General features: G+C 41.8%; 3 protein-coding genes across 3 annotated transcripts; 1 reads left to right on the plus strand and 2 right to left on the minus strand.

Annotated features, from left to right (window-relative positions):
- Nucleotides 1–1,198: 1,198 nt before the first annotated feature.
- LOC148098765 (uncharacterized) lies at nt 1,199–7,365 on the minus strand. The gene has a single exon (XM_087850703.1). The coding sequence runs from the start codon at nt 6,619–6,621 to the stop codon at nt 4,378–4,380; it is 2,244 nt and encodes a 747-aa protein (XP_087706829.1). The 5' UTR covers nt 6,622–7,365; the 3' UTR covers nt 1,199–4,377.
- Nucleotides 7,366–11,261: 3,896 nt separating this feature from the next.
- On the plus strand, nt 11,262–17,132 carry LOC148098766 (tapasin-like). Its single transcript, XM_087850705.1, has 8 exons — nt 11,262–11,381; nt 11,503–11,676; nt 11,748–12,056; nt 12,207–12,536; nt 14,376–14,723; nt 14,800–14,892; nt 15,027–15,046; nt 15,423–17,132. Exons 1-8 carry the CDS (start codon nt 11,336–11,338, stop codon nt 15,471–15,473), a joined length of 1,371 nt encoding a protein of 456 aa, XP_087706831.1. The 5' UTR covers nt 11,262–11,335; the 3' UTR covers nt 15,474–17,132.
- LOC148098767 (uncharacterized) lies at nt 16,086–22,287 on the minus strand. Its single transcript, XM_087850704.1, has one exon. It carries the CDS (start codon nt 21,510–21,512, stop codon nt 19,269–19,271), a length of 2,244 nt encoding a protein of 747 aa, XP_087706830.1. The 5' UTR covers nt 21,513–22,287; the 3' UTR covers nt 16,086–19,268.
- Between the last annotated feature and the right edge of the window lie 2,920 nt (nt 22,288–25,207).

Here is a 25,207-nt window from a genome sequence, read left to right on the forward strand (position 1 = left end):
CAACCATACCCATATATTTTGGCTCTGCCCTAAAGTATTCTGGAGGCAGATATTTGATCCTATAATTTGAGTTTTCAAAGTAAATATTCCACTAAGTCCTACAGTAGCAGTTTTGGGAAGGATTCCAGAACTTATTGACTGCAAAGCCAAAACTTACCTCACTGCAGCCCTAAAATGCATAATTATTAGATGGTTAAAACCAGGACCTCCCACATATAATATATGGATCCAGAAAGTGTACGATGTCTATCAGATGAAACAAATTACATCATTACATTACTCATTAGACATTAACTACAGATGCATTTGAAGATCAGTATACTGTATCCTGTATCCTATGCAGTCCTATGCTAAAGGCTGATCTGAGGAGCATTCCTCACACACACAAACACGCACACACACCTTTATAGAGTAAGGGGGTTATTCATTGTGTCACTATTTAGCAAACATAAACTAATGTAAGTCTATTAACCACGTGACTTTATGTTCCGTAGTGACAGAAGATGGCGCTTTAAACTTTAACTTTAAGCACTTATTTCTTAAATGCAACTTTACAGACAGAGTTACATCTATGTCAGTTTTTCAGAGCAGGGCTCAGTGGTTAGCCTTTATATGTATAGAATTTCACATATTATGTTTTTTCTTTTCTCACAGTTCACCCACTCTTCCATGAGCTGGTCCTGGATTTTTGATCTCCTTTTTTAAGCATTCTTCTTTTTGCTTGAGTTCTTTCTCTTTCACTTGTTTTGCTTTTTTGTCAATTACTGCCTGGCTTAATTTTGTTTCTGGGTAACTTTTTTTTTCAATGTCTTGATTTTGTCTTGAAAGCCAGAAATTCCACTACCTTTTCTTTCTGCTCCCATGTCTTTTTTTTTTTTTTTTTTTTACACAATGGCACATTTGTTTTCAAGGTCCTAGCATTTCTTCTGGAGATCCAGGATTTTTTCCTTGTGTTTGTTGTTTAAAGATGCTAAGTGCATGGAAATAAAAACTTTTCTGTAATGTGTTAAACCTAAAGTAACAAACCCATGTTTAAAGGTAAGGCATAGAAAATACAGAAATTTCTGTCAAAATGTAGGGAGTAAAAGTTAAAAGGTGTCAGAAAAAAAAATACTCATGCAACATTTCTAAAATATGCTGATTCTGAAAATAGAGATGCTCAAATACAACCACTCAGACTTAAACCAAAGGAAATCAGTTCATTTCAATTAAATTTTATTTGCATAGTGCCAGTTCACAAGAAGCTGCTTCAAGGCACTTTATATTGTAAGGTAAAGACCCTACAATATTACAGAAACCCCAACAATCCGAGGACCCCCTATGAGCAAGCACTTGGCGACAGTGGGGAGGAAAAACTGCCTGTTAACAGGCAGAGACCTCCAGCAGAACCAGGCTCAGAAAGGGGCAGTCATCTGCCGCGACTGGTTGGGGGTGAGGTAGTGACACAGATGGAATGTGTTCATGTCACTTCCTCACAGCAAACAGATGTTATTATTTATTGTTGTCTACTATTTTCGGTGTTACGGTAAATACAGGCCCTCCTGGGTTAGAGATGTAATTGCCTCAGTGTATTTTTAGTATTCTTTTTAACCATATCCCTTAGTGATTGAGTTTTATTTTAGAAAAAGTCCATTTTTGTTTGTTGACCAGTCTAAAAGATGATTATTTCTTTCAATGTATGGAAGGAAATGATTGCTTTGTGGTGGACCACTGGAGGGCTCCACTCACACCCAGTTTTCAGGAAGTGTTGTTGCTGTGTTTTGGAGGAAAAAGTATCCAGTTGTGTGGTGATGAGTAATAAACGAGCAGTGTTAATCGAGAGCTCTCGTGTCGTCTGTGCTTACCTCCACATTGGTGACCCCTGACTCGAACATGCTGCAGTCCGATGGTGGCACCGACTCCGCTCTGGATGCATCAGCAGCCGCCAGCCCTCTGCCTCCGGCTGCAGCTACGTTTGCTGTGGCGCTCGAGCTGCCGGACTTTTGGCTTCACGATCCCCCGTCATTGTTCGTGCACGTGGAGGCTCAGTTCGCCCTTCGTGGCATCTCGGCTGACGACACGAAATATCGTGTCGATGCCCTGTCTTTTTCTTCAATACCCTGTTTCACTCGCGCCATCAAGCCCCTGAATCGGGCTAATTTAGTGACTTCAGGGTTCATGTTTTTCAGCGTTTGCGCTTGGAGTTCCCTTCACTGACTGTTCCTAATTTATCGAACACGGCAACGAAGCACGGGGTTGAACATTATATTCCGACGGTCGGTCACCCGGTGTTCGCACATACGCGCCGCCTCGACCCCGCGAAACTCTCCGCCGCTCGGGAAGAGTTTGCCGCAATGGAGCGCCTCGGCATTGTGCAGCGCTCGAATAGTGCCTGGGCTTCTCCGCTACACATGGTGCCCAAGTCAGACGGTCGGTGGCGGCCGTGTGGGGATTTTCGCCGTTTGAATAATGTCACGGAGAACGACCGTTACCCCATTTCCCACATCCAGGATTTTTCCGCCCACCTCGCCGGCACCTCGATTTTTTCTAAAATTGACTTGGTTCGGGGGTATCACCAGGTTCCCGTGCGCACCGAAGACGTCCCCAAAACTGCCGTTATTACCCCTTTCGGCCTGTTTGAATTTTTGCGCATGCCGTGCGGCCTGAAAGGCGCCGCCCAGACTTTTCAGCGGTTGATGAACTCTGTCTTGCCTTTCGTCTTCGTGTACCTTGACGATATATTGGTGGCCAGCTGTTCTGAGTCAGCACGCGTCCCATCTGCATCAGGTTTTCCAGCGCTTGGCGGCACACGGCCTGATCGTGTGCCCGACACCTTTGTTCCGAGGTCGTTGGACTCTTCGCAGTTTGTTTTTGTCAGGCATGACGCTCATAGGCCTCCGCTGCGTCCACTGTATGACGGCCCGTTTAGGGTTATTCAACCGGGCCGGAAGCATTTCCTTTTGGATTTTGGGGGTCGGCAGGAGGCTGTTTCTATTGACAGACTTAAACCAGCACATGTGCTTCTGGATGATCAGGTGGTGCCGGCGGCATGTGTGGTGGACCACTGGAGGGCTCCACTCACACCCAGTTCTCAGGAAGTGTCATTGCTGTGTTTTGGAGGGAAAAGTATCCAGTTGTGTGGTGATGAGTAATAAACGAGCAGTGTGTTGTCTGTGTTTACCTCCACAGCTTCAAAGTGGGCTTTCTGGTGTTGGAACAGGTCAGCAGGTTTCTTAGGGGGGCTGTGTTATCGGTGCATGTGTGAGTTCAGGGTGGTTATAGCTTTGGGGAAGAAACTGTTTTTGAGTCTGTGGGTTTTTGTGCTGATGCACCTGTAGCGCTTCCCTGAGGGAAGCAGGCTGAACATGTTAAAACCAGGGTGGGAGCTGTCCTTGATGATGTTTGCTGCTCTGCTGAGACAGCGGGAGGAATAAATGTCCATCAGGGAGGGGAGAGGTCAGCCGATGATCTTCTGTGCTGTCTTGACCACACTCTGAAGCCTCACTCTATCCGCTTGGTGCAGCTGCCGTACCATACCGTGATGCAGTAGGTTAGCAGGCTCTCAATGGACGAGCGGTAGAAGGTCAGCAGCAGGTTGGAGTTCAGCTTGTACTTCCTGAGGACTCTCAGGAAGTGCAGCCGCTGTTGACGACCGCTGAGATGTTGTCTGTCCAGGAGATGTCAGCAGAGATGAGGACACCAAGGAACCGGATGGTGTGGACCCTCTCCACACACTCCCCGTTGATGTAAAGGGGGGCCAAGTCAGTGCTGTGTCTCTTGAAGTCAACAATGAGCTCTTTGGTTTTCTCAGTGTTCAGTGCCAGGTTGTTTTCTGAACACCATGCTGCCAGCTTCAGGACTTCCTCTCTGTAGTCTGCCTCGTCTCCCTTTGCGATGAGTCCGACTACCGTGGTGTCATTAGCAAACTTGATGATGAGAGTGTTGTTGTGGGTCAAACTGCATTCGTGGGTGTAGAGAGAATACAGGAGGGGGCTCAGCACACAGCCCTGTGGGGAGCCGGTGCTCAGTGTGCGAGTGGAGGAGAGATGAGGGCCAAGTCTTACAGTCTGGGGCCGGTTTGTGAGAAAGTCCTTTATCCAGGCACATGTGAGAGGAGGGAGGCCAAGAGTGACCAGTTTGGTGATGAGGATGTCCGGGATGATTGTATTAAAGGCTGAGCTGTAGTCCACAAAGAGCATTCGGACGTAGCTCTGCCGTTGCTCTAGGTGACTCAGCACAGCGTGGAGGGCTGTGGCGATGCCGTCTTCTGTGGATCTGTTTGCACGGTATGCAAACTGGTGGGGGTCAAATTCTGGGGGTTGGTAATCCTTGATGTGCTGAAGGACTAGTCTCTCAAAACATTTCATGATTACCAGTGTGAGGGCCACAGGGCGGTAATCATTCAGGCTGGAGATGGGAGACTTCTTCGGCACTGGGATGATTGTGTCTGATTTTAGGCAGGATGGGATGGCTGCCTGATCCAGTGAAGTACATCTGGACTGGGGTCTGTTGTTTAATTATGGGGGTGTGTTGCAAAATCTTTGGAGAGTTGCTGGATAATCTGGAGGGTCTGCTGCTTAAATTCTGCAATGCCAACGTTTTGCCTACGAGAGGAGGGAGGAGATAAACCTTTTTTTCTGTCTTTTGAGGAATGCTGGAGATGACTCTGGTTGAGCGCCCAACCTCAGACTGCTGATATGATTTCGCCATAGAGTTTGACTTGGCCTTGGTGGAAATCTGAGGTAGCGGGGCGTGCTTTGCGCTCACCTCAAGTGTCAGTTGTTTATTTTCTTCTACAAGGCTGCTGTTCTTAGCCTCATATACAGAAAGGATTCGCTGTGTTGTTACTAACTGCTTTTTGAGGTCGCGATTTTCCCACTCACATCTGTGGAGTTTCTGTATGGCATCTTTGTTTTGAAGTGCAGCCTCCTGATTCAGCGTTGACCGTAGTTCTTTAATTTCTTTGTCCTTTTCTGTGACCAGTTGTTTATATTTGCATAACAGGCGGTCCCTGTGGCGCTGTTCAAATACTAATGCGTGACTGGACATGTGCATTTTTCTTTTAGCGTTAAGTCTGTTTGTTCGCCACTGCGAGAAGATTTTTTCCTGCGTTTTTGCAGCGTATTTGTCCAGCTCAATGGCAACCTTTAAGGAATTCTCCTCACGCAGGTCCTTTACCTGCTCCGTCAGACGGTCAATTTCCTGTTTTTGTCCTTCAATCGTTTGTCTTTGAATTGAACTCATTTGAATTTCAGTTTCCAGCTCTTTTATGTTTTGTTGCTGCTGAAACACAATTTCTTTGTAGTGTGTGAGCTCTTTGTCCAACTTTTCTTTGTCTGCCAAAATCTGGACCAGCCTTTTCTTAACTACGTTGCGCTCCTTGTCGACACAGGCAAGTTGTTTGGCCTGTGCCGTCTGCGCTTCTGCCTGCTTTTGTTTGATGAGCTCCAGTTTATTTTTCACAGCAAAATACCTGGTCTGATACTTGGATAGCTCTGCTTGAATCATTTCTCGTTCACTATTCTTTTGTTCTGCGTCTTTTGTCAGTGACTCTATGGTGTCCTTAAATTGACTGATCACGGTCTTAGCCTCAGATAACTCCTTATTAAGTTTTTCATGCTGAGGCCAAAACTCATCGTGCGTCATCTGTATTTTTAGTCTGTGTTCTGTTTCTTTCAGAGCATTTCTCAGACTGACAATCTCATGATCTTGGGATGTCATTTTCTTGAAGGATTCCTGCCTCTCACTTTCACGTTTGGCTATTTGTTCATTTTTCATCTTCAGGACTTTCTCCAGGTGTTGCATGTTAGAAAGCTGCTTTGAGGCTTCCTTTGTCTGCCTTTCTATTTCCTCTCGTTTTTCTTTTAACTCTTTTACTAGTTTTTTATTGTCCAAGTTCTTTCCCAAAATCAAATCTGACAGTTCATTTTTTTTCATTATCAATGCGTTTTTCTCCATAATGACCCTGTCCTTTTGCTCTTCAAAATCCTCTGCTTTTTTTTGCCATGTTTTAATTTCAGCTTTTAATTTCTCTTCTTGTGCCTCCACTGTTTTAAGTCTGTCTCTACATTGAAACAGCGTGCTAGCCTCTACAAGATATTCTGATGTCCTTTTTTCAAAGTTGACCCTCTCTTCTTTGAGCTGGTCCTGGACTCTAAGCTCATTTTTTATCTGTTCTTCTTTTTCCTTCAGTTCTTTTACTTTTAGGTTTTTTTCAGTGGTCACCTGCTCTAATTTTTGCTTCAGGGCCTCATTTTCTTTGCTCAGTCTATTGACTTTTCCTTGAAGACGAGACAGAAATTCCGCATCTTTTTCTTTCTGCTCCCGTCTCTTTTTTTCAGTGGCATGTTTCCTTTCCAGGTCTTTGCATCTCTTTTGAAGGTCCAGGATTTTTTTCTCATATTTCTCTGATCCTGCGGCCTTCATCTCACATTGAGCCAAACGTTTTCTTAGTTGGTCTATTTCTGAGAGATGGGCACGGGCTTCCTGTTTAAGCCTCGAAATGTCATCCCCACGTTCTCTACACACCATAACAAATTCTGATATTGTCTTCTGCTGTTCCTTGTTTAAAGCCATGAGGTGTTTTTCTCTTTTTCTTAATTTTTCAATTTTTTTATGCTGTAATTCTAGTGTGGCAGCCATTTCTAAATGAATGTATTTAATTTGTATTTATATTGTCCGCGCAAAGTTATCAAGTGCAACTAGTTATCTACTCAACTAGGTAATGTGGGTTCCAAATGGAAACTCAAACTAAAAAGCTAGTGTAGTGCTTACAGTTTCTGTCTACATGGGGTGTATTTAAGGGTTTTCTTGAAACCTGACTCCGCCCCCTACAGCTATCATCAAAGACAATTCTGTGATGTCACAGATGGCTTTGAAGAAGAAAAACATGTAATGCTGTTTGTCTTGATGGTATGTGTCATTTTTGCTCTTCTGTTCTTAATTTTAGTTTAATTTATTCATTTTGCATGTTTCAGATATGTTGCTAAATAACAGACATACAAGCTGATGACTAATATTAGAGTTTTTACATTCTTAGATATCTTGTGTCAGACATGTGCCAAACTCTATTACTGACAAACTGCACAGACCTTTTAAGCACTTATTCTGCAGGAAAAACATTCCCCATCAGCATCTTATTCTACATAAATCAATATTACTGCTTGCTGCTCATCTTTAAGGTTGAACTCAGTTTAAATACATATATGCAGTGTAAGGTAATATTTGTGTGTTTACTATTTCTTTCTGAATGACTGAACCAATCCTGATGAGACATAAAAATTGCCTAGCGCACTGTGAGTGTCAACATCTGTATGAAATATACAAATATTTGACATAAATCCCACAGTTGTACATGTTTATGATATTTTGCAGTTCAGCTGAGCACCAAATGGAATGCCATAGCACGGAATGTCATGGGTTAGAATGGTGTGTCACAATGGAATGTACCATACCATAATGAACATAGTGCATGTATGTTTGATTCAAGCATGTTTGTTTTTAAACCATTATATATATATATATATCAATAAACAAACAAACAAAAATGTACCAGCTTGAACACTGGTGTGACTGGCCCACTGCTACATTTGGAGACCATGCTTTCCACACATACCAGAAAAAGAAAGAAGTAAAAGTGAGAGAGATGCACAGTAAGAGTGGACCATGACTTGTAGCCTGTAATTCACTCTTGTTTTGAGGTCATTTATGTCCCCGTGGCTTTCACGTTAAATACTGTAATCTATTTCAGAAATGTTACTTGAAAACCTGCAAATATCATTTTGCATTAATGATATTTATGGTTGTTTTGTGGTTGCAATAACAGACTGGAATTATTGACAATGGTTTTCAGAAATGCATTCTTTTCATACATCCCCCCCTACAGAGCTCTGTGTGTTTTGAATGCATTTAAACAGTGCATTTTTCTTTCCTTTGTAGACCTTTTCACATCACCTTTGTAGCACAAACTTTGAAACATATGTTTCTGACATTAATTAGTGTTTATCAAAATGAAATAAAATGCCTCAATTTCAAGAGGGGATATGTTGTCATGTGTATGCTACTTCAGATTAAATACATTTACCACAGTGAGAGAATTACAGGTAAAAGTTTTTACTTCAACATACAAGTGAAGACCTTTTCTCTTACATTGGGTTTAAAGCTGTCAGAGAAAATATCATGTTCTCTATGCAGCTGACTGCAGATATGCAGGGTGGAAATCAGAATCTGTGCAGGTCTGAGATCAGCAGTTTTCATAAAAACCGAATTTATGCTCCTGTATAATAACATGTATGATTACTCCCTTTGACTTTTCGTGCGGAACTTTCTTGTTAAAACAGCTGCAACCTTCACTGACAGTACATCATACAGTACTTTAGCCTCACCTAACCCTACCATAAATTTATACCAATATTAAAACAGAACTGTATTCAACATAAGGAGTGAACATGAGATCTGAATCTGAGAGCATTGGTATTGATAATACAAAATAAACTTAAACCTTGTTTAAACATGTGCCATGGTCTGGTCTTTCTCTTCTTGTGACTTCTTGATGTTTGTAAATACAATAGATAATAAAAATAAATTTAATATACATATAATAATGTACAATACATTATGGAGTATGCTTCTGCTGTGAGGTCCTGCCTTAATGTACTTATGCAATTAACCACTGGACAGGTATGTTTATAAATAATATGATATTAGGCCAATTTTCTTATACATATTTTTGACCTGGAGGCAGAATTAATTTGTGAACTGAAAAAGGAAAATGCTTATTAACTTGTAAAGTAAAAACGTGATGCATTTAAGGTTATCCTGTTTGGTTTTTGTTTAGGAAGAGAATTTGTTCCACTGTGCGATGGCCGAGTCTGTTTCTTTTCTTGGAGATAATTTCTCCTGCCTTAGAGAAAATCCTCTCACATGGAACAGAAGAGGTTGTAAACTGACAGCGAAACAACTAGTAGCTTAGGTGCTCCAACATTCTGAAGAAGCAACTGCTATCCCAATTGGAGATCGATGATGTACAACACAAATGCTATGGCAAGGACAGGGCCAGGACATCACGTCAGGGGGGAGATATTATCACCCTCATCCCATATTGGAACCAAGCTCAAGTACAGCTGATGTGATGAAGGTGTTGAGTGCTAGAGAGAGAAGATTGTGGCTAAGCTGTGGCTGATTATCAAGTCTATAACGTTCAACTTTCAAAGTAATCTTTGAAGGTCTACTAAAAGATGTGAATGCAGCGTTACAGACAAACTGAAACCAACCAGCTGATCTAAACCACAAACAAACCAAACACTGAGATGCTTGGCTAAAAGATGAACAACCACAAGAAGCAGTGCCCTCCATGGAGAAGGAGGCCAAAATCAAGGCAGTGTGGAGGGAAGTTAGCCCTCCACAGAGCTGCAGAAAGGAGTGTCTAAGAAGTACTCAATGGCTTGGAAAGTGCCAAGCAAAGAATCACAACCATGGCCAGTCACTTGAAGATGTATACCAGAGAGATAGAAGGCAGCTGTACTCCACTGAACCATGAATGGTTCAGTGGAGTACAGCTGACAAGCTGACAGCTGACAAGATCCTTCAAATAAGATTTATGGCACATAAACCAGATGTATCAGGCTAACTAACCACAACTGCACACCACTGACACCATCACCTGCGTGGCTTTGAATGATTCAATCGTGCCGTCTCCTATAAACATGCAGGTCATACGGACTATGCTTCTAAATTGTCTTTCTTTGTAAGTATGGTGATCCTGTCCAGTGATTCCCACCAAGTGGATCCTGGGAAAAATTCCATCCACGATGAACGTTAGCAGGTAGGGAAAACAGATAAATACATGAATGTACAGCTGGTTTATTACATTATTACATTATTACAGTTCCCTCTCAATGGCAGGGAAACCATATGACAATGGCCCACCAAGGCAACATTTGGTGGAAGCACTGGAAGACCATATGGAAGAAGGATGCAACCCCTAATAGTAATGTTTCAGTAACTGTGGAGCTAGGACAGCACCCTCCCTGAACAGGATCCTGTAACTGTCACAATTCAGTTAAGATTAATTCAGTTAAGTTCAGGTAACAAGGAGATGAAATTCAGAAATTTCAAGTTATTATCCAAGTTAAACCAATTTAAACTGGTTTAACTTGGATACGACCACCTGAGTATTCTGTGAAGATGATATTGAAGTCTGGATCTTCTGCTCTTTCCACACTGAATTATTGCAATCTCTTTATGAAATGGAGCTAGTTACAGTCCACTGGGATTCAATAAAGCAATCAAGTATGGGATATTTGTTTGGACTCTGTTGTTGTCAGGGAATACTGTATCCACAAATGTAAATATTTTAAAACCAAACAGTGAAAAACTGATTGCTTAATGAATTTAAATTCTTGAGTAAATTGCTAAAACTTGCAAGTGATAGGAAAGCCCTTACTTTAGAATAGAATAGAATAGAATAGAATAGAATAATCCTTTAATTGACCCAGAAGGGGAAATTTGGTTGTAACAGCAGCAAGAAAAACTAATATACAAACAAACAGGACACACAGGACACAGAACAGAAGCATACACATTTTCTTTTACATATTTACATCATGGACAATAGTTACCAAAAACAGAGCACTGTACAGTTATTAACATTAAATAAAAATAAATACAGAAGTTGCTTTACCTGGCCATTTTAAATTAATTTGAGACAAGTTCCTGCTTTCTGATAGTTTATAACTTTGTTTTAGCTTCTTAAAGACACAGTTTTTACACATGATTTTTATTTGATGAATACTCTAAGTTTCTTGTCTGTTTCTTGTGCTATTGTTCATGAATAAAGTTTTTTGTAAAAAAACAAAACAAAAAAAACCAAAAAAAAAAAAAAAAACCCTCCTGTGCTGTGGCTGTGGATGTGCTCTGGTGCACTCACAGCAACACCTCAGGTCAAAGGCGGTACTATGAGTTTGATGGCGTAAAAAAAATGGAAGCATAACCTACAGTTGACTCGCTGAGACGTGTGGAGAAACCTCTGTAGAAATACAACTGTGGGCATGATTATGGATATTTTGTGAGTAACTTGTCACACAGTAGTGCGCACTGGACACAGCCAGATCACTACTAAACAAAACAATAACTAGGGGTCCCTTTAACAATCTAACGTTGAAACTAGTGCAATTTAACGGCGAATATTATTATAATTTCATATTTTCCCTCTTACTTTGTGTGCTTCTTGTCACGTGGTCGGAGCGTCTGCAAAGCCAGTTTTTTTTTCTTGAAAATGAAAGTGAAAGTATCCGGAGAAACTTCGAGCGGCAACCGAACTAAAGGGGATTTTCTGCGGGGTCACCAATGAAGAATCATGGGTTTAATCTTAAATATCCTTATTTACTTGTATCTAAGTGCAGGTGAGTTATTGTGCAAGGCTTTGTCACCGCGTTTTTAGAGCTAGTGTGGACGCTACACTCGACTGCATGAATGGAATCATACGCTTAATGATGATTTTGTGCATATGTCTGTGTGATTTAGGTGTGTGGAGTATCCAGAACCAGTGGCTGCCCTGTCAGTTCACTGACGAACATGTGTTTACTAATAATGAGGGGCACACTGAGACTCAACTCATCCACAGAGAGGCTATGCTGCAATTTGGTCAGAAAGGAGATGCTCCTGTTAACCCAAACGCCATCACTTTATTAATCACTGGTGAGTTACTGCAGGCTGCATGAGGAGAAGGCTGAAAGACATTTGATTTGACTGCATGTGTCCTATTCTAGGATCAAAGTTGGACCTGAGGCGGTATGTGGAGGGGGTGGAGGAAGAGCAGCTAGAGTGTGAGCTACGCAGATACAGCACAGAGGACATTTATGTCCGCTGGCCTGTCATGGGCGCCCAAGAGTACAACCGCTGGTTCCTCTGTACCCTCAGACACAGCAGGGGCCTCTTTACAGTCACTGGTTTCCTCAGGGACCCCTCTGACCAGCCTCCCCCAGGAGAGCAGGACTACCGCATATGTAGTCCTGACAGAGAGTACCTCTCTGTCAGGACTACCCCCATCCCTGACAGAGAGGTACTCACCACCACAGGTAAACTCAACATATGAGGATTTCAGAATCAGAAAAACATATCTATCATATGAGATACTTATTGTTGATGATGCATGTGTAGTTATGGGACATGGTGGGCCACTTGTTTTGAGAAATTTGTGCAGACAGTCACCAGATCTGTTTCCACAGTCGCCATGGCCATCAAAACAAAGACTCCTTCAGTGAAAGCAGGCCTGATGTCCCAGCAAAAGCTCCACTGCCAGTTTGACGTTGACCACAAGGGTGCCAACATCACTGTGGAGTGGCACTGGCAGCACCGGGGAGAGAGGAATAAACTCTTCAGCTACACCAGCCGCACCGGGCACACCCAGGGGAGCGGCGTTGGGCTGAAGGCTCTGGCGACTGGCGATGCCACCTACACCCTCCCCCTGTCTAAGATGAGCAGTGAAGGGACCTACATTTGTTCAGTGTCAGTGAATCCACTGTTTGGCAGTGTGGACATAAATCTGCACATCGAAGGTGAGGAAATCAGATGACACAAAGTACTAATATTAATTCTGCCTGTTACATTAGTTAAACTGAAAAATGGATTATAAAGGGGACTGATTCTGTTTTTTTGTTTTTTTTTTAGTTTTTCTGTCATACTGATACTGTTCCATATTAAACATGGTCAGATTTTCAGATTATGATAATAACAAATATCCATATCTAGACTTTAAACAGTTTTTCTACTCTTAGATCTGTATGAAGTCAGTGAGAGTGGATATCCCTAATGTGGTTGTAAGGAGAGAAGCCCCACCCATCCACTGTTTTAATCTTTTGTTCATAAGGTCCAACCAATCAGAAGAAACTTGGTGTAAAGGGGGAGGAGTTAGCGCTGAAGAGCAATTTCAAGACCCAGTAGAAGTTAAATCAAGATTATTTTGTACTGTGCATCATGTAAAGCTGCTCTACTGTACAGCAAGAATGAAACAAATGGGGCTGGAAATTAGTTTAATGGGTTCCCTTTAGTTAGGGATAATGGGCACTTGAATGGACAGTGGACCCTGAGAACTTTTAATGAGCTTCAGCTGAGATTTCATCTACTTTCATTTCATGCTCTTCACAGCTGACACACCAGCTCCTTTCAGTGCTTCATGCTCAGGCAGCATATTACCTGCCCTTCTCCTGACTTCATCCAAACATTGCCTAGCGTTGTTTGACATAAGGTCAGCACGGCAAAGACTCTAATCGGCCCACTGGAAATGTGAAGAAGAGCACGAGTTTTAAAAAATACAGTTAAAAGTGTATTTTTATAAATGTTATAGTTGTCCTGCTGATAGAGAACTCCCCCACAGCCATTCATGCTACAACAATAAAGTAGCAAATAAACAATTAAATGACAGAAAAGTTACTGCATTTTTACTGTCTGCTCTAGAAATGTCAGCTTTTTTAAAAAACAAAACAATGCTTCTAGAGTAAAATAAATAATAAAAATAGGAAATTTAACTTTCTGCCTTATAATTATAGGACACTACAGGTAAGGAGCTACCAGAGTTTTCTGTAATGTTACACTTTTTTAAAAAAATAATTTGAGCCAAAAAAGTTTAATGTAGTTTACTACAGCAGTATGTTGTATGTCTCATGTAGAACAACAGAGATGTATTGTTGAAATTAGTTAGTTAAACTCATTTACACTGATAGAAATGGTAATTTAACTGGTCCAGCTCGCTTAAGATCAAAGTGGGCTCTATGTGGCTCATGATGTAGTTGTGTCTTACTGTCAACTTTTACATTCAGAAATTTCAAATGTGTCCAGTTCAAATGATCATCAGCGATCACAAACACTTTTCCTTATAACAGCCCTATCTATCCAGCCCCCCCAGTTTATCCTTCATTGCTCCTTCACAGACACCACACCTCTTGGCTACTACAACATATAATCACTGAGTTATTCTTCTCTAACTCCAACTGAGTTACACATTGTTCTCATTCATTTGTTATATTGTTAGCTTGAAATTAAAGCAGTGGCTTCCTGTGTCAGTTATATTCACAGCAACAGTCAGTTCAAGCTGCACTTGGTGACAGTGGGGAGGAAGAACTCCCTTTTAACAGGAAGAAACATCCTGCAGAACCAGGCTCAGGGAGGGGCGGCCATCTGCTGCAACCGGTTGGGGTGAGGGAAGGAAGACAGGATAGACGACATGCTGTTGAAGAGAGACAGAGATTAATAACAATTATCCATCCATCCATCCCTCCATGATGGTTAATGAAATTCACGTGTGATTTTTTTCAATGTTTCCATCACTTAGAACACAGAAGCTGTGGATTCATACATTTGGGATAACTTTTTACATTTTCCATTCTTTCTCTCCTAAGAGCCTCCTCGTGTCTCCCTCAATGTGGGACCCACCTTCTCACTGCTGGAGGGCCAGGAGCAGAAAGTTGTGTGTGAGGCAAACAGCTATTACCCCCTGGATGTGGAGATAGTTTGGTACGAGCAGGACCCGGCAGCGTCAGGCCAGAGGGTTGGTGCTCCTCTGCCCAAGGTACTGGATAACATCCTGCTGTCCAGCCACAAACATAACCAGGACAGGACCTACTCGCTGTCAGCTTTCTTCTACCTCAAGGCTTCGCTCAGGCAGTCTGGCAAACAGTTTACTTGCAGTGTCTCTCATCACTCCCTGAAAGTGCCCATCAAAAAGAGCTTCATTCTGAATGTGGAAGGTGAGAGACGTCTCAGTGTAATACTGTAAACTATCAGTAGGGAGCAGCAGAGTCTCATGTGTGTTATCTGTTTCAGAGCCAGGGAGCTGGATGTTCAACATTGTTCTTGGTTTGATTGGGATCGTACCGTTGGTTATCCTGTTTGTAATGCTGCGCTACCTGCACTCAGGTGAGTGATATAAACAGGCCGCAAACCCACCAGCGCCTCCTGGAAACATATACAGTTTACATGTGTTAGCTGTTTGTGGAGTTACATGAGGTGTTGATGTCCTAAAGAGTAATTTTCATTTATTTTCTCCACAGCAAGGAAAAGGGCAGTAGAGGTAAGATTATATTATTTAAAAAATGCATTTGATGTAATGACACCAGTCACAATGATATTTAATTACCTATGCTAAAGGCTGATCTGAGGAGCATTCCTCACACACACACACACACACCTTTATAGAGTAAGGGGGTTATTCATTGTGTCACTATTTAGCAAACATAAACTAATGTAAGTCTATTAACCAACCAACCACGTGACTTTATGTTCCGTAGTGACAGAAGATGGCGCTTTAAACTTTAACTTTAAGCACTTATTTCTTAAATGCAACTTTACAGACAGAGTTACATCTATGTCAGGTTTTCAGAGCAGGGCTCAGTGGTTAGCCTTTATATGTATAGCATTTCACATATTATGTTTTTCTTTTCTCACAGTTCACCCACTCTTCCATGAGCTGGTCCTGGATTTTTGATCTCCTTTTTTAAGCATTCTTCTTTTTGCTTGAGTTCTTTCTCTTTCACTTGTTTTGCTTTTTTGTCAATTACTGCCTGGCTTAATTTTGTTTCTGGGTAACTTTTTTTTTTTCAATGTCTTGATTTTGTCTTGAAAGCCAGAAATTCCACTACCTTTTCTTTCTGCTCCCATGTCTTTTTTTTTTTTTTTTTACAATGGCACATTTGTTTTCAAGGTCCTAGCATTTCTTCTGGAGATCCAGGATTTTTTCCTTGTGTTTGTTGTTTAAAGATGCTAAGTGCATGGAAATAAAAACTTTTCTGTAATGTGTTAAACCTAAAGTAACAAACCCATGTTTAAAGGTAAGGCATAGAAAATACAGAAATTTCTGTCAAAATGTAGGGAGTAAAAGTTAAAAGGTGTCAGAAAAAAAAATACTCATGCAACATTTCTAAAATATGCTGATTCTGAAAATAGAGATACCTGAAACGTAAGTACAGTAAAGTATTTGTACTTTGTACTTTAGGTTTTAGAATCACAGTGGAAAGTTTAGAGTTAGTACCTCATTTTAAGGAATGAATACAATGAATATAAGTAGATCAAAAGTGCTCAAATACAACCACTCAGACTTAAACCAAAGGAAATCAGTTCATTTCAATTAAATTTTATTTGCAAAATGCCAATTCACAAGAAGCTGCTTCAAGGCACTTTATATTGTAAGGTAAAGACCCTACAATATTACAGAAACCCCAACAATCCGAGGACCCCCTATGAGCAAGCACTTGGCGACAGTGGGGAGGAAAAACTGCCTGTTAACAGGCAGAGACCTCCAGCAGAACCAGGCTCAGAAAGGGGCAGTCATCTGCCGCGACTGGTTGGGGGTGAGGTAGTGACACAGATGGAATGTGTTCATGTCACTTCCTCACAGCAAACAGATGTTATTATTTATTGTTGTCTACTATTTTTGGTGTTACGGTAAATACAGGCCCTCCTGGGTTAGAGATGTAATTGCCTCAGTGTATTTTTAGTATTCTTTTTAACCATATCCCTTAGTGATTGAGTTTTATTTTAGAAAAAGTCCATTTTTGTTTGTTGACCAGTCTAAAAGATGATTATTTCTTTCAATGTATGGAAGGAAATGATTGCTTTGTGGTGGACCACTGGAGGGCTCCACTCACACCCAGTTTTCAGGAAGTGTTGTTGCTGTGTTTTGGAGGAAAAAGTATCCAGTTGTGTGGTGATGAGTAATAAACGAGCAGTGTTAATCGAGAGCTCTCGTGTCGTCTGTGCTTACCTCCACATTGGTGACCCCTGACTCGAACATGCTGCAGTCCGATGGTGGCACCGACTCCGCTCTGGATGCATCAGCAGCCGCCAGCCCTCTGCCTCCGGCTGCAGCTACGTTTGCTGTGGCGCTCGAGCTGCCGGACTTTTGGCTTCACGATCCCCCGTCATGGTTCGTGCACGTGGAGGCTCAGTTCGCCCTTCGTGGCATCTCGGCTGACGACACGAAATATCGTGTCGACGCCCTGTATTTTTCTTCAATACCCTGTTTCACTCGCGCCATCGAGCCCCTGAATCGGGCTAATTTAGTGACTTCAGGGTTCATGTTTTTCAGCGTTTGCTCTTGGAGTTCCCTTCACTGACTGTTCCTAATTTATCGAACACGGCAACGAAGCACGGGGTTGAACATTATATTCCGACGGTCGGTCACCCGGTGTTCGCACACACCGGGTGACCGACCCCGCGAAACTCTCCGTCGCTCGGGAAGAGTTTGCCGCAATGGAGCGCCTCGGCATTGTGCAGCGCTCGAATAGTGCCTGGGCTTCTCCGCTACACATGGTGCCCAAGTCAGACAGTCGGTGGCGGCCGTGTGGGGATTTTCGCCGTTTGAATAATGTCACGGAGAACGACCGTTACCCCATTTCCCACATCCAGGATTTTTCCGCCCACCTCGCCGGCACCTCGATTTTTTCAAAAATTGACTTGGTTCGGGGGTATCACCAGGTTCCCGTGCGCGCCGAAGACGTCCCGAAAACTACCGTTATTACCCCTTTCGGCCTGTTTGAATTTTTGCGCATGCCGTGCGGCCTGAAAGGCGCCGCCCAGACTTTTCAGCGGTTGATGAACTCTGTCTTGCCTTTCGTCTTCGTGTACCTTGACGATATATTGGTGGCCAGCTGTTCTGAGAGTCAGCACGCGTCCCATCTGCATCAGGTTTTCCAGCGCTTGGCGGCACACGGCCTGATCGTGTGCCCGACACCTTCGTTCCGAGGTCGTTGGACTGTTAGCAGTTTGTTTTTGTCAGGCATGACGCTCATAGGCCTCCGCTGCGTCCACTGTATGACGGCCCGTTTAGGGTTATTCAACCGGGCCGGAAGCATTTCCTTTTGGATTTTGGGGGTCGGCAGGAGGCTGTTTCTATTGACAGACTTAAACCAGCACATGTGCTTCTGGATGATCAGGTGGTGGACCACTGGAGGGCTCCACTCACACCCAGTTCTCAGGAAGTGTCATTGCTGTGTTTTGGAGGGAAAAGTATCCAGTTGTGTGGTGATGAGTAATAAACAAGCAGTGTTAATTGAGAGCTCTCGTGTTGTCTGTGTTTACCTCCACAGCTTCAAAGTGGGCTTTCTGGTGTTGGAACAGGTCAGCAGGTTTCTTAGGGGGGCTGTGTTATCGGTGCATGTGTGAGTTCAGGGTGGTTATGGCTTTGTGGAAGAAACTGTTTTTGAGTCTGTGGGTTTTTGTGCTGATACACCTGTAGCGCTTCCCTGAGGGAAGCAGGCTGAACATGTTGAAACCAGGGTGGGAGCTGTCCTTGATGATGTTTGCTGCTCTGCTGAGACAGCGGGAGGAATAAATGTCCATCAGGGAGGGGAGAGGTCAGCCGATGATCTTCTGTGCTGTCTTGACCACACTCTGAAGCCTCACTCTATCCGCTTGGTGCAGCTGCCGTACCATACCGTGATGCAGTAGGTTAGCAGGCTCTCAATGGACGAGCGGTAGAAGGTCAGCAGCAGGTTGGAGTTCAGCTTGTACTTCCTGAGGACTCTCAGGAAGTGCAGCCGCTGTTGACGACCGCTGAGATGTTGTCTGTCCAGGAGATGTCAGCAGAGATGAGGACACCAAGGAACCGGATGGTGTGGACCCTCTCCACACACTCCCCGTTGATGTAAAGGGGGGCCAAGTCAGTGCTGTGTCTCTTGAAGTCAACAATGAGCTCTTTGGTTTTCTCAGTGTTCAGTGCCAGGTTGTTTTCTGAACACCATGCTGCCAGCTTCAGGACTTCCTCTCTGTAGTCTGCCTCGTCTCCCTTTGCGATGAGTCCGACTACCGTGGTGTCATTAGCAAACTTGATGATGAGAGTGTTGTTGTGGGTCAAACTGCATTCGTGGGTGTAGAGAGAATACAGGAGGGGGCTCAGCACCCAGCCCTGTGGGGAGCCGGTGCTCAGTGTGCGAGTGGAGGAGAGATGAGGGCCAAGTCTTACAGTCTGGGGCCGGTTTGTGAGAAAGTCCTTTATCCAGGCACATGTGAGAGGAGGGAGGCCAAGAGTGACCAGTTTGGTGATGAGGATGTCCGGGATGATTGTATTAAAGGCTGAGCTGTAGTCCACAAAGAGCATTCAGACATAGCTTTGCCGCTGCTCTAGGTGACTCAGCACAGCGTGGAGGGCTGTGGCGATGCCGTCTTCTGTGGATCTGTTTGCACGGTATGCAAACTGGTGGGGGTCAAATTCTGGGGGTAGGTAATCCTTGATGTGCTGAAGGACTAGTCTCTCAAAACATTTCATGATTACCAGTGTGAGGGCCACAGGGCGGTAATCATTCAGGCTGGAGATGGGAGACTTCTTCGGCACTGGGATGATTGTGTCTGATTTTAGGCAGGATGGGATGGCTGCCTGATCCAGTGAAGTACATCTGGACTGGGGTCTGTTGTTTAATTATGGGGGTGTGTTGCAAAATCTTTGGAGAGTTGCTGGATAATCTGGAGGGTCTGCTGCTTAAATTCTGCAATGCCAACGTTTTGCCTACGAGAGGAGGGAGGAGATAAACCTTTTTTTCTGTCTTTTGAGGAATGCTGGAGATGACTCTGGTTGAGCGCCCAACCTCAGACTGCTGATATGATTTCGCCATAGAGTTTGACTTGGCCTTGGTGGAAATCTGAGGTAGCGGGGCGTGCTTTGCGCTCACCTCAAGTGTCAGTTGTTTATTTTCTTCTACAAGGCTGCTGTTCTTAGCCTCATATACAGAAAGGATTCGCTGTGTTGTTACTAACTGCTTTTTGAGGTCGCGATTTTCCCTATCACATCTGTGGAGTTTCTGTATGGCATCTTTGTTTTGAAGTGCAGCCTCCTGATTCAGCGTTGACCGCAGTTCTTTAATTTCTTTGTCCTTTTCTGTGACCAGTTGTTTATATTTGCATAACAGGCGGTCCCGGTGGCGCTGTTCAAATACTAATGCGTGACTGGACATGTGCATTTTTCTTTTAGCGTTAAGTCTGTTTGTTCGCCACTGCGAGAAGATTTTTTCCTGCGTTTTTGCAGCATATTTGTCCAGCTCAATTGCAACCTTTGAGGAATTCTCCTCACGCAGGTCGTTTACCTGCTCCGTCAGACGGTCAATTTCCTGTTTTTGTCCTTCAATTGTTTGTCTTTGAATTGAACTCATTTGAATTTCAGTTTCCAGCTCTTTTATGTTTTGTTGCTGCTGAAACACAATTTCTTTGTAGTGTGTGAGCTCTTTGTCCAACTTTTCTTTGTCTGCCAAAATCTGGACCAGCCTTTTCTTAACTACGTTGTGCTCCTTGTCGACACAGGCAAGTTGTTTGGCCTGTGTCGTCTGCGCTTCTGCCTGCTTTTGTTTGGTGAGCTCCAGTTTATTTTTCACAGCAAAATACCTGGTCTGATACTTGGATAGCCCTGCTTGAATCATTTCTCGTTCACTATTCTTTTGTTCTGCGTCTTTTGTCAGTGACTCTATGGTGTCCTTAAATTGACTGATCACGGTCTTAGCCTCAGATAACTCCTTATTAAGTTTTTCATGCTGAGGCCAAAACTCATCGTGCGTCATCTGTATTTTTAGTCTGTGTTCTGTTTCTTTCAGAGCATTTCTCAGACTGACAATCTCATGATCTTGGGATGTCATTTTCTTGAAGGATTCCCGCCTCTCACTTTCAAGTTTGGCTATTTGTTCATTTTTCATCTTCAGGACTTTCTCCAGGTGTTGCATGTTAGAAAGCTGCTTTGAGGCTTCCTTTGTCTGACTTTCTATTTCCTCTCGTTTTTCTTTTAACTCTTTTACTAGTTTTTTATTGTCCAAGTCCTTTCCCAAAAGCAAATCTGACAGTTCATTTTTTTTCATTATCAATGCGTTTTTCTCCATAATGACCCTGTCCTTTTGCTCTTCAAAATCCTCTGCTTTTTTTTGCCATGTTTTAATTTCAGCTTTTAATTTCTCTTCTTGTGCCTCCACTGTTTTAAGTCTGTCTCTACATTGAAACAGCGTGCTAGCCTCTACAAGATATTCTGATGTCCTTTTTTCAAAGTTGACCCTCTCTTCTTTGAGCTGGTCCTGGACTCTAAGCTCATTTTTTATCTGTTCTTCTTTTTCCTTCAGTTCTTTTACTTTTTGGTTTTTTTCAGTGGTCACCTGCTCTAATTTTTGCTTCAGGGCCTCATTTTCTTTGCTCAGTCTATTGACTTTTCCTTGAAGACGAGACAGAAATTCCGCATCTTTTTCTTTCTGCTCCCGTCTCTTTTTTTCAGTGGCATGTTTCCTTTCCAGGTCTTTGCATCTCTTTTGAAGGTCCAGGATTTTTTTCTCATATTTCTCTGATCCTGCGGCCTTCATCTCACATTGAGCCAAACGTTTTCTTAGTTGGTCTATTTCTGAGAGATGGGCACGGGCTTCCTGTTTAAGCCTCGAAATTTCATCCACACGTTCTCTACACACCATAACAAATTCTGATATTGTCTTCTGCTGTTCCTTGTTTAAAGCCATGAGGTGTTTTTCTCTTTTTCTTAATTTTTCAATTTTTTTATGCTGTAATTCTAGTGTGGCAGCCATTTTTAAATGAATGTATTTAATTTGTATTTATATTGTCCGCGCAAAGTTATCAAGTGCAACCAGTTATCTACTCAACTAGGTAATGTGGGTTCCAAATGGAAACTCAAACTAAAAAGCTAGTGTAGTGCTTACAGTTTCTGTCTACATGGGGTGTATTTAAGGGTTTTCTTGAAACCTGGCTCCGCCCCCTACAGCTATCATCAAAGACAATTCTGTGATGTCACAGATGGCTTTGAAGAAGAAAAACATGTAATGCTGTTTGTCTTGATGGTATGTGTCATTTTTGCTCCTCTGTTCTTAATTTTAGTTTAATTTATTCATTTTGCATGTTTCAGATATGTTGCTAAATAACAGACATACAAGCTGATGACTAATATTAGAGTTTTTACATTCTTAGATATCTTGTGTCAGACATGTGCCAAACTCTATTACTGACAAACTGCACAGACCTTTTAAGCACTTATTCTGCAGGAAAAACATTCCCCATCAGCATTTTATTCTACATAAATCAATATTACTGCTTGCTGCTCATCTTTAAGGTTGAACTCAGTTTAAATACATATATGCAGTGTAAGGTAATATTTGTGTGTTTACTATTTCTTTCTGAATGACTGAACCAATCCTGATGAGACATAAAAATTGCCTAGCGCACTGTGAGTGTCAACATCTGTATGAAATATACAAATATTTGACATAAATCCCACAGTTGTACATGTTTATGATATTTTGCAGTTCAGCTGAGCACCAAATGGAATGCCATAGCACGGAATGTCATGGGTTAGAATGGTGTGTCACAATGGAATGTACCATACCATAATGAACACAGTGCATGTATGTTTGATTCAAGCATGTTTGTTTTTAAACCATTATATATATATATATATATATATATCAATAAACAAACAAACAAAAATGTACCAGCTTGAACACTGGTGTGACTGGCCCACTGCTACATTTGGAGACCATGCTTTCCACACATACCAGAAAAAGAAAGAAGTAAAAGTGAGAGAGATGCACAGTAAGAGTGGACCATGACTTGTAGCCTGTAATTCACTCTTGTTTTGAGGTCATTTATGTCCCCGTGGCTTTCACGTTAAATACTGTAATCTATTTCAGAAATGTTACTTGAAAACCTGCAAATATCATTTTGCATTAATGATATTTATGGTTGTTTTGTGGTTGCGGTAGCAGACTGGAATTATTGACAATGGTTTTCAGAAATGCATTCTTTTCATACATCCCCCCCCTACAGAGCTCTGTGTGTTTTGAATGCATTTAAACAGTGCATTTTTCTTTCCTTTGTAGACCTTTTCACATCACCTTTGTAGCACAAACTTTGAAACATATGTTTCTGACATTAATTAGTGTTTATCAAAATGAAATAAAATGCCTCAATTTCAAGAGGGGATATGTTGTCATGTGTATGCTACTTCAGATTAAATACATTTACCACAGTGAGAGAATTACAGGTAAAAGTTTTTACTTCAACATACAAGTGAAAACTTTTTCTCTTACATTGGGTTTAAAGCTGTCAGAGAAAATATCATGTTCTCTATGCAGCTGACTGCAGATATGTGGAAATCAGAATCTGTGCAGGTCTGAGATCAGCAGTTTTCATAAAAACCGAATTTATGCTCCTGTGTAATAACATGTATGATTACTCCCTTTGACTTTTCGTGCGGAACTTTCTTGTTAAAACAGCTGCAACCTTCACTGACAGTACATCATACAGTACTTTAGCCTCACCTAACCCTACCATAAATTTATACCAATATTAAAACAGAACTGTATTCAACATAAGGAGTGAGCATGAGATCTGAATCTGAGAGCATTGGTATTGATAATACAAAATAAACTTAAACCTTGTTTAAACATGTTCCATGGTCTGGTCTTTCTTTGCTTGTGACTTCTTGATGTTTGTAAATACAATAGATAATAAAAATAAATTTAATATACATATAATAATGTACAATACAGTATGCTTCTGCTGTGAGGTCCTGCCTTAATGTACTTATGCAATTAACCACTGGACAGGTACGTTTATAAATAATATGATATTAGGCCAATTTTCTTATACATATTTTTGACCTGGAGGCAGAATTAATTTGTGAACTGAAAAAGGAAAATGCTTATTAACTTGTAAAGTAAAAACGTGATGCATTTAAGGTTATCCTGTTTGGTTTTTGTTTAGGAAGAGAATTTGTTCCACTGTGCGATGGCCGAGTCTGTTTCTTTTCTTGGAGATAATTTCTCCTGCCTTAGAGAAAATCCTCTCACATGGAACAGAAGAGGTTGTAAACTGACAGCGAAACAACTAGTAGCTTAGGTGCTCCAACATTCTGAAGAAGCAACTGCTATCCCAATTGGAGATCGATGATGTACAACACAAATGCTATGGCAAGGACAGGGCCAGGACATCACGTCAGGGGGGAGATATTGTCACCCTCATCCCATATTGGAACCAAGCTCAAGTACAGCTGATTCGATGAAGGTGTTGAGTGCTAGAGAGAGAAGATTGTGGCTAAGCTGTGGCTGATTATCAAGTCTATAACGTTCAACTTTCAAAGTAATCTTTGAAGGTCTACTAAAAGATGTGAATGCAGCGTTACAGACAAACTGAAACCAACCAGCTGATCTAAACCACAAACAAACCAAACACTGAGATGCTTGGCTAAAAGATGAACAACCACAAGAAGCAGTGCCCTCTTAGTACAACTGGTTTATTACATTATTACATTATTACAGTTCCCTCTCAATAGCAGGGAAACCATATGACAATGGCCCACCAAGGCAACATTTGGTGGAAGCATTGGAAGACCATATGGAAGAAGGATGCAACCCCTAATAGTAATGTTTCAGTAACTGGTGGAGCTAGGACAGCACCCTCCCTGAACAGGATCCTGTAACTGTCACAATTCAGTTAAGATTAATTCAGTTAAGTTCAGGTAACAAGGAGATGAAATTCAGAAATTTCAAGTTATTATCCAAGTTAAACCAATTTAAACTGGTTTAACTTGGATACGACCACCTGAGTATTCTGGGAAGATGATATTGAAGTCTGGATCTTCTGCTCTTTCCACACTGAATTATTGCAATCTCTTTATGAAATGGAGCTAGTTACAGTCCACTGGGATTCAATAAAGCAATCAAGTATGGGATATTTGTTTGGACTCTGTTGTTGTCAGGGAATACTGTATCCACAAATGTAAATATTTTAAAACCAAACAGTGAAAAACTGATTGCTTAATGAATTTAAATTCTTGAGTAAATTGCTAAAACTTGCAAGTGATAGGAAAGCCCTTACTTTAGAATAGAATAGAATAGAATAGAATAGAATAGAATAATCCTTTAATTGACCCAGAAGGGGAAATTTGGTTGTAACAGCAGCAAGAAAAACTAATATACAAACAAACAGGACACACAGGACACAGAACAGAAGCATACACATTTTCTTTTACATATTTACATCATGGACAATAGTTACCAAAAACAGAGCACTGTACAGTTATTAACATTAAATAAAAATAAATACAGAAGTTGCATTACCTGGCCATTTTAAATTAATTTGAGACAAGTTCCTGCTTTCTGATAGTTTATAACTTTGTTTTAGCTTCTTAAACACACAGTTTTTACACATGATTTTTATTTGATGAATACTCTAAGTTTCTTGTCTGTTTCTTGTGCAATTGTTCATG

This window comes from Neolamprologus brichardi, chromosome 14 (genome assembly GCF_056152115.1).
Source record: "Neolamprologus brichardi isolate AB-2024 chromosome 14, ASM5615211v1, whole genome shotgun sequence".
Taxonomy (NCBI): domain Eukaryota; kingdom Metazoa; phylum Chordata; class Actinopteri; order Cichliformes; family Cichlidae; genus Neolamprologus; species Neolamprologus brichardi.

Excerpts from the sequence above, each read along its gene's own strand:
- LOC148098765 (XM_087850703.1), bottom strand. The coding sequence starts at position 6,621 with ATGGCTGCCACACTAGAATTACAGCATAAAAAAATTGAAAAATTAAGA.
- LOC148098767 (XM_087850704.1), bottom strand. The coding sequence starts at position 21,512 with ATGGCTGCCACACTAGAATTACAGCATAAAAAAATTGAAAAATTAAGA.
- LOC148098766 (XM_087850705.1), top strand. The coding sequence starts at position 11,336 with ATGGGTTTAATCTTAAATATCCTTATTTACTTGTATCTAAGTGCAG. Across the intron at positions 12,537-14,375 it reads CATAAATCTGCACATCGAAG|AGCCTCCTCGTGTCTCCCTC; the intron begins GTGAGGAAATCA and ends TTCTCTCCTAAG. Across the intron at positions 14,893-15,026 it reads GCTGCGCTACCTGCACTCAG|CAAGGAAAAGGGCAGTAGAG; the intron begins GTGAGTGATATA and ends TTTTCTCCACAG.